The sequence below is a fragment of the Thalia democratica genome, chromosome 3 (genome assembly GCF_965202585.1).
Source record: "Thalia democratica chromosome 3, ktThaDemo2.hap1.1, whole genome shotgun sequence".
In the NCBI taxonomy this organism is placed as follows: Eukaryota; Metazoa; Chordata; class Thaliacea; order Salpida; family Salpidae; genus Thalia; species Thalia democratica.
This window is the reverse complement of record NC_139167.1, coordinates 79,319,795-79,329,907: the sequence shown is the minus strand read 5'-3', so window position 1 is coordinate 79,329,907 and position 10,113 is coordinate 79,319,795. Positions and strand designations below refer to the sequence as shown.

General features: G+C 24.1%; 1 protein-coding gene across 1 annotated transcript in view; it reads right to left on the bottom strand.

Moving 5' to 3' along the window:
- Nucleotides 1–1,569: 1,569 nt before the first annotated feature.
- LOC145832581 (polyubiquitin-B-like) overlaps nucleotides 1,570–10,113 on the bottom strand; it is a 388,933-nt gene continuing 380,389 nt past the window's right edge. The window contains exons 3-4 of the mRNA XM_082939895.1: nucleotides 1,857–2,084; nucleotides 1,570–1,682 (exon numbers count right to left, since the gene is read on the bottom strand). Of these exons, the coding sequence (XP_082796021.1) occupies nucleotides 1,570–1,682; nucleotides 1,857–2,084 (341 nt within the window). The remainder of the gene's footprint in view (nucleotides 1,683–1,856; nucleotides 2,085–10,113) is intronic.

The window sequence follows — 10,113 nt, the reverse complement described above, 5'->3', positions numbered from 1 at the left end:
ATCAATCTTTGATAAATTAAGTCTAAAATTTTAAAAAATCTATACTATTATACTTTAAGTAGCTATTTAAGAAAAACAAAAAAAAAACTGTATTGAAAAAAGGCTTATATTTAAGTTTTAAACTTAACCTTCAGCTAACAGTAATGCTTAGTTTGTAAACATTGTTCTTAGGAATATCACCCAAAGGTAGTATAAAGAAGAGCATTTTCAAGTTTTAATAAACTTCAAGTAGTTTTTTATTATAGTAATAATAATGACATCAGAAAATCTCAGTAGGTAATGTTTATAAAAAAAAATAGTTATCTCTATTTGATTTATTTTATTGTCTTGTTATTATTTCTAAATAAAAGTTTATTTCTAACAAAATACCATTTAAACAAACTTAAAATTTATGTAAATGTAAAATAAGAAATGTTAAAAAGTTAAATTGTTTTATCATTATTTTGCTGAATAAAATTAAACAAAAATAACTTAACTTGTTAGTTTAAATATAACTCAGTTCAAATTTAAATAGTTCAAAACTTAAACTTTCATTTTAAAAAAAACTTTTACAATGTCACAGACATATTTAATTTAAAAAAACTGCAAAGCTTAGATGAAGTTGCCCAAAAAAAAACACTCTATTTATACTTTTGTCAAATACAGGTACACACTTAAACAATATATTTTTTCATTTAATTTCCTTGTTAAACAGTATGTACTTGTCAAAAGTATGTTAATAACAAAAGTGTTCAGGCATGAAAGCAAACTAACAAAGCGCCCCTAATTATGCAGCTGCAACAGAAAAAAAAGTTTTTTTACACATGAATAAACTTAAATTGTAAGCTTTTGAACCATTATATAAACATTTTATTAGTTCAGTTAAAACCTCAATAACAGCTTATGGTGTTTGTATCATGTTATTTTTTAAAGTTTTGTTTATAAATAGCACGCTTTTATTGACATACCTTATATAATTTGATTATTTATAGTTATTTTATTATACTCTTACTTACCTGAAAATCTAGGTTTCGCTTGATAAGTGAACTAAATAAACATAAGCAATTAAAATATCATCAGCACCTTAACCAGAAAATTAAGTAGGTTTTTAAATCTGTTCCAACAATTATTAGATACTTGTTTGAATAAGTAGTAAAGATTAGTCATTCATAGCATTTAGGCTTGTATAAATCAGTTAGTTGCTTGTTAAATAGAGGAGATATCTTACATCCGATTAAGTTTTAAATTATTAGAAGATGATTAATTTGGGTTGTCTACGTACAACAGCAAATAAATACTACTTTAATAGAATTTTTATGCTTAATTTTGTTAGACAAGACCTAAACTTTAAGTTAATTTATTATGTAAAAATTGTAAAGAAAAACTAACTAAGTTTTTTAAATTTATGCAACTAGAAATTGAGTGGAACAACTTTTTATTTCTTTCTTAATTAAACAAATAGGTTAATACAGTTTTGTAAGCAATGATAGAAATTAAAACTAAAATACAGGCAATTAAAACAGATATTCCAGTAAATTTAATAATATTTTAAATGAACATATATAAAACAAATGTGCTTAAAAATATAGTTTAGTACATATGAATTGTAGATTCTTTCTGTATGTTGTAATCAAGAAGAGTCCAACCGTCTTGAAAAAATGTTTTAGTTCCAAGCATCAATTTTTGGCTCTCTGCTGGAGTATCTAAGAAGTACACAGAGTTAACTTTTTGAACTAGATTCATATTTACTATCTTTACTATAACAGTTGTTAGCAATAAAAAGTTGAAGCCGATTTAAGAGTACTTGTAAAAAAGTTCCTAAATATTACATAAATATATATAAACAATTCCCTGTAAATCTAAAACAAATCACAAACTTGTTTTTGCTTGAATTTTTGCTTTGACAGATGCGACTGTATCAGATTTTTCAACTTCCAATGTGATGGTTTTACCAGTCAATGTTTTCACAAATATTTGCATTCCACCACGAAGTCTCAACACCAACTGAAGAGTTGATTCATTCTTGATGTTGTATTCATACAATTGTGTTCCTGGTCGCAATTGTTTTCCGGCATAAAGTAAACGTTGATCATCTGGATGGATACCTGAAGTTAAGTATTTTTAAACTAAATAAAATTGAAAAAACAGCAACATATTTAATAAGTTAAGCTTAAAACTCGATAGTTGAATTACTGGAGAAAACGTTTTAAACAAATGTAATATTCCTGATAACTTAAGTGATTGAAAATATTATTGTCAAATGATCAAAGTATGTTTCAGTTCATAATAACCTTTTATTTTGAGGAAAAACATATGCTCTATATCAAACTCAATATTAGTTATTTGTTGCTACAATTAGATATTTTAAATGAAACTATTTAACGAGCCTGCTTTACTCCAGATCATAGCTTGAACAGTTTCAAGTGTATCAGTAGGATCAACTTCTAATGAAATGGTTTTTTGAACAATAAGTTTTACGAAAATCTGCATCGCTTACGTTTAACTAAATTTGCTGTTTTAAAAATTTAAACTAGTTATAGATGAAATTATTATAAATTAGTTTGACAATTAAATTCAATAGTATACTTTGTTAACATTGGACTATTAGCATAGAAAAGGAATGTAAACTAACTAAAAGTTATTAGTAAAATATTTAAAATCTAAAGCTATATTTATTTTAATTGCTGAATTTTTAGAATAATATAACTAAAGAAATTTAAATTTTACTATTAATAAATGTCAACTAGAAAACAAAATAGTTAATTTACAAAAAATATATTTTTATTTAGTCGTTTATACTATACTAACAGAAAATATAACAAATATAACTCTCCCTTAATCACATTCACAACTGAATAAAATCTAATTATTGTTTTTTAATTCAAAATATGCTCAAAGTAGTTTAATTACAAAAGTGCTTTAAAATGATCATTTTGAAATTTTCGCCCATTGAAACCAGCGGCTGATCAGAGCATTAGTGTTATTATGGTTTTATTAAATACAGGATTTACATAAACTTGATTTAAACAACAAAGTAAAGCAAGTATTTACAGAACAAATAAAATGTTCTATCAATAATTCCTGTTAAAAGTAATTAAAAAAAAGGATATATAAATTATACTTGTTGAGTAAAGGATTTAAAATGAAAATATTAGTTTTATCAATTATTTACAAAGGGTATTGTTTTACCAAACATAAATTTTCTATCATAATTAAATGTAAAATGGCACAATAAATAAGAAAAGCATTTCGAGTTTAAAAAATGAATAAAAAAAAAAAAGTTGGAAAGTAATGCTTGTGATGATCTTCCAACATCATATGAGTCTCACTAAGGTTTAAAATAACTTTCGTTTTATAGTTTAAGATAATGTAGAAAGTACTCTGAAAATCACAAACTATCAAAGTTCAATTCTTAAGCACCACTTTCTACGGTCCTACGGTTATTGAAAGACAACATAAAACGACACAGAACTCAAATGTATATTTGAAATTAAATATACATAAATTATGTAGCTAAAGATATACATTTTTTTATGTACAAACGACATATTGATCAACTTAAAAATAAAAATTCAATGATCATTTTAATCAGTTTTGTTTTTGTATATGTTATTGTTTATTAAACGAAAAAAAAAAACGTTCAAAAATTTGGTTTAAAGACCTGGTGTACGAAAAAACCATTAGCTTATCGAGTCATACACCAGAATACAGTTCATTATTTACTCTTTCTTTTTGACTGTTAGTCTTTAGTTGTAACATTTGTGTCTGAAAATGTGCATGGTTTTTAATTTCTTGCAGAACAATACTAGCTTTTTCTTTTCTCGCCAATACTAACTTGTGAACATTACGTAACAAAATAGAACATAGATAAAACATGTTTAGTGATTTTAAGTGTTATCGTTAACTACCTAGTAGTTTTCTTCATAACTGAGTAATTTAAGATTTTTTTAACTAATAATATTAAATATACAGTTCTAATAATTAAAACATGTATTAATTTTATTAACACTTTTTTAGGCTTTTATTGTAATCTTTTTTAGTCTCTTTTTTCTGTAAATAACTAAACTACCAGCTGCTTTTTCAATTATTTATGAAGTTTTTAATTATTTTTGAAAAAAATTGTTCAAATTTTACAATCTATATACTTTCCGTGTGAAAGAAAACCAAAATAGCAAAGAAAAATATTTAATTAACCTTTTTCTACTTTTTATTCGGTATCTTGCTTAAACAATCTTTTAAAAATTTTAATTAATATTTAGTGCATTAACATAATTCATCACTTTACTTACATTCAATATTGCTTTTACCAAGATTTTATTTTTTGATGTACGAAACTTTTAACGAAAATACATTTTTTAATATTTATTTATACATGCTACTTGAAAAATTATAAACAGTGCACTTCTAAAAAATAAAATAAATCGTAATTTTTTTCTAAAAATAGTTTTATTTATAATCTTTAGGTTGTCGCTAACGAACAAAAAGTCAAATGAAAATTATGTATCTTTTTTTTTAAGTATATATTTTTTGTTATGTTTAGACTACTTGTATTTTATCTTTATAATATAAATTTACCAAAAAGTCAGTCTAAAAATCAAAAACAGTTTAGTTTTTACAAAACAAAATTGAAACTTTTATAGTTATAAACATATTACCGGTTTTAAGTAAAATAAAATTCGAACAGTTTAGCTTACTATTTTATATAAACTAATATAAACATACTATTTTTCACAAAAATAACATAGTTTCCCTTACTTGGACGAAACTTATCTTACTTTTTGAATTTAATTTTCCAAGTTAAACTATTTTTCGGTAATTAGATTAATTTCATTTTAAGTCCCTGTATAACATTTAAAGACAATTTAAAAACTTTACTAATTTGGCTTTAAAATGTAAAATGATAGAATAGCATTCGAGCAGTGTTTTTTCTATAATAATTTTCCTAATACAATAGTAACATATACTTAAAAAAAAATTTGTCAAAGCACTTGGTTCAGTAAGTTATTTATATATTACAATTTAGTAAATAAATTAAATGCAGATGTATACCATTGGTACAAAAATAATGCACATTAATTAATTGAAATTTAATTTCTTTACAATTTAGGAATGATAAAGTTTATGAAGTCTATTGTTAACCAATATTCAAAATAAAATAAACCTTAATATTTAAGTAAATATACAAATTAAGATTACCACAGCTTTAGATTTAGTCAGGCTAGCTTGAAGATTTTTGAAATATCAGGCAAATTTAGGCACTTTTTTCAATTTTTGGCTTAAATTACGTTTTATATTCTTTAGTATCAGGCTAGTTTTTGGTCACTTAAGCTGGCCTTTTTTGCTTAGAAAAGTGACAAAGTAAACTTATGATATGTGTTTTGGTCAACTCACAGATTTTGATTTAATTATAATATGCAACAATTTTTAAGTCTTGCAGCTGCTATAATTTAATTTTTTTTTTGCACTATTTGTATGCATATAACTTGAAACAATCAGCGTTGCCAAAAAACTTTAAATTCTGGAAACATTTGGAGTTTAATAATGTAGGCTTAAAAGAATTTGAAAAACCTGAATTTTGAGAATACCTGAAAAAAAAATCAATTAAAACCTTTAACATCTCTTGAACTTTTTACATTCTTTCTAAGGGACAACAATTGCACACAAAAATTTTGTAATGTTATACAAGTAATAATGGTAGTTTTAAGTAAATTGCCCAACTATTTTATTTTTTTATCATCATCAACCCTGTAAGTAAAACACTATGCAGGAATTATCATAGTCATAACTGTAATCCACAGTTGTCATTAAAATTTCATTTCTTACAGTTTAGGAATTTTTTCTAACATTTAATTTTTACCTTGTTTGTCTTATAAGTGTTTTATTGCTACATGCTATATTTGAGTATACACAGAAACATTGAAAATCACATAATTAAAAATTTAGGTTTATTTTATTTTTATTTTGAAACGTTTTCATTTTTTTGAGGTTTTTGTGCACTTTAAACTAACAAATATACCCACAATTGTATTACACAGATGCTTATTACACAGTAAATGAGCATCTTTTTCTTTAATACTTAAGTTAAGCATAATCTATATTAGTATTGTTTCTACATGCAAAATATAAGTATGTATAGATACATCAATAAATATGACTTATATTTCTCATGTACTGCTTTTAAATATATTGTTTTTTATAATAAATAGTTGCTATAATGCTCAAAAAAGTGAAGGTTTTTGTAATTCATAACAGCTTTATTTTTTTTTTATGTTTTAGAATCTGACATGTCCATTCAACCTGACTTATAATATTTTTACACATTATATATTTATTTGACTGTTAATAAACTTGATTATTTCTTTATTTTAAATTTTTATTTTATCAGAAATGCCAAACAAACAGGCTAGTTTGGAAATTTTAAAAAACTCAGACTAGGTTTAACCTGTTTAAGACATTTTAAAAAGCTCAGGTGTATGAATTGTTTCTTTCAAATATTTAGAACAAATTTTTGAATTCTCAAAACAGTTTTCATGGCTGTGGCGTATTTTATTATTGGTTATTACTTCTAGTTACATATTATGACCTTTTCTATGATGATGAAGTTTTAGTTGGGTTTTTTAAGTTGATTAACCATGGTTGCCGAAAAATCTAAAAACCTGGAAAGACCATGAACTTGACAATGTTTGCTAAATAAGCCTGGAAATTACTGAAAACTGAGAAAATTTAAAATTAAAATAATAAAAAACTGGAATTTTTAACAAAGTTTACATGTTTAATAGTAAATTTTAGATTTGACTCAAAGTCTATCATATAAATAAAAAAATGTTGCTATCTTCAAAATTTTTTTATTAAAGAACACATATAAAGTAGCTTTACAGTTTCTTTTTAATGTTTTTTTTTATAATATTTAAAACAGTTTCCTACCTTAAACTTGAATTTTAAATAAAAATTGACCTAAAACTATGTGTTTTTAGAACCCTTAAGGAGTTTTTTAAAAACCTGGAGAAAATTTTCTGAAATAATTTGGCAACCATGATTAATAGAAAATTGTTTGGCTTATTTAACTTAAAATTAACAAAAATTGGTTTTATGTAACTCAGACTACTTGGATTTAAGTAGTAGCAACCTAAAAAAACTAATTAGTAACTAATAGGATACTTTATTAAAGTAACAAGCATTAGTCATATTAAAATATTTGTTTATTTTTTCTTTACAGTACAAATAAGTACTAACATTATTTATATATCTAGTTTCCGATATTTTTAAACTGTGCAAGTTATTTGATATGCAAAAGTAATTTTCAAAAATTATTATCTTAAAATCATGAAAAAGTTGTCAATTATATCAAAAGGTGTATGTATAAAAGTTACCCATAAATTTGGTTATTTTAGATAATTAGGCTGGAAGTAGAATATAAGAAGTATTAAATGCTTAAAATGGTAGAAAGTTTATATAAGAATAAAATTTATAAGTTAATGTAAGTTTTATTCAAAAATATATATAATCTTAAACAGCATTCTCTATGTACCTAAAAGTCATTAAAAGTTATTTTTTAGTGTGACTGAAGCTAAAACCTATAGATTATTTGTAAAAACTAAAACTGCGGCCCGCGAATATTTTGAATATTGAAATTCGGCTCTCGAGCACCAGCTGCCTGCTGACCCCTGTCCTAGAATATATATAACACTTAATTTTTGTGAAGTTAATGGTTGCAAACTCCATGTGGCGGTGAAAGTGCATTTATTTAGTAAAATGTCGAATTGGACAAAATTGCTCAAAATTTATTTATTAAAATATGAAAAAGTAGAGATAATAAAATAATGGGAATGTGTCAAATATGCACGAACATATTTTTAAATGATGGGACATTTTCGCACGAAATGTCACTTTTACACGACGGGTCACTTTTGCACGGGCGTAAAGAAATATATATATATATATATAAATTAAATAAATAGAAACAAAAATGATCTGCACAAATGGTAAGGGTTATGGGTAACAGTAATGGTAAAAAAAAATAAAAAAAATATACTAAAACATATAACTAATAAAAAACCGAAAAAGAACAAAAGAGTTACCCACTAGAATTCGATGTAATAATGAGAGTAAAAATAAATAATTTAGAATTGATAATACTAAATTAAAAAATTTTTCAACACGTGCACAAGTGTCTACAGGCAAAAGTGACCCTTCGTGCATATTAGACTCCTACCCTAAAACAATAGTTTTTTGAAAAATGACCTACGAAAATGTACAAACAAAGATGGCTTTACCAAAAAAAATTTTTCTAAGTTAGTTAGTCCCTGTAACTTTGTATTACAAGGTTTCCTCATACTTTGTTTACTCAGGGTAACTTAGGATAGTAAAATGTACATGAGTTTCAGGATAACTTTGGCTAGTTTAAAGTTATTTATAAAATCAGGGTTATCTGCGTTTTATTTTAAATTTTAGACTTTTAATAATTTGAACGAAACTTAACTAATTTTTTTTTAGGTATTTTTACAAATTCAGGATTACTTAAGACAGTTTAAACACTTTTTTTTTTTATTCAAAAAGTGGTAACTTTATAAAATTAAAAGAAAATTATACATTGTTTATTAAAACTAAAACATAACCTTTACTTTTATATAGTTAAGATGTTTTGTAATTTTATTTTACAGATAATAAAAATAAATATGGACAATGTTCAAGAGAATAATGTTGGTGTGCTGTCTAATGGTAACAATTCAGCAGAAAATGAAGTTTGCAAAATTTTATTACTTATTATTAGTTTTTATTAATATCATTTTACAATTTTTTTTTTATATATTTTTAATTGTGTTTTAATTTTTTCTGAATATAGCACAACTAATTTCAAAGTGTTTTTTTTAATATTTATTTTATTAGTTATTAATTTCAGAAGTTAAAATTCATCATTTAAAAGTCATTTTTCTTTAAAAAAAAAGCTTGAAAGTTCAATACCACTTAAATCAAGTTAGAGACTTTTCAGAAATTTTCAAAATTTTTTTCTGATTACCATATGTTTTTTATGCTTTTTTATTTAATTACTTAATATTTAATTTCCATACTTTGTGGTTTTTTATAAGCTTAAAAGCTGGTGTTCAAAAACGTGATCTATTTAATTTTTATATAATTAGATGTACTACTTTTAGTTTAGAAATAACTTTTTTCCTAAAATGAAAACTTTTCTAAAATATTTTCCATTTTTGTTTTGGAATTGTATTTATTTTTACGCACTTATTGTTAAATACGTGCTATTCCATTGTGTTCATAACACGTACTCGAAACAAAGAAAACTTATTAATTTACTTAAAAGAAGCTCACACGTATCAGTTTGGTATAATTTAAGATAACAACAAAATAAACTAATACTAAATTTATCAATCTATGCTTGTATTTTAATTGAAAAAAATGAGAATACAAAGAACAAAGTACAAAAATAAGATTGAAATAGTTAAAATATTAATGTATTTGGCCCAGTTAAACGTGTGTAATTAAAAGTAAAATTGCTGTAAAAAACTTCAAAAAAGCTTAATTATATATTTTATTAAAAACATTTTTAATATTTTACAACAAAATAAAGTTAGCAACAAAAGTATAAAATATGCACGTAAATTGTTCGATAATTTATAATAGATACAGGTAAGGACATAAAAAGGACAAACACTAAATTAATAATTAATAAGTTATTAGATAGAAAAGTAAGTATTGAATAAAAAAAAACTTATGTTTAAAACAATATTTTGTTGCTTATTAATAATAGATATTTAAACAGGATGTAAATTCAAGAGGTCATCGTGTGCTTGAAGCATTTTTTCAAAACATTCAAGACAAACTACAAACTGTTAGAGATGATTTTGACTTGATAAACGTTGAAATTGAGCTAGACACAGGAGTAGAAAGTTTGCAAAGACGGTTAGAAACTTATAAAGAATCAATAAAAACAGAAATGAAACGGCAGAACAACTTGGGAAACGACCAAGAGTGTAAAAAAAGTTGTTGGAAAAAGTTTGTAGACTATCAAAAAATTGAAGCTGATTTACAATGCCAGTATAGATATTACCAGCAACGCATTGAGGATATGAGACCAAATTTACCAGCGAGAATTGTAGGTGCCTTTCAAATTAGCAATGA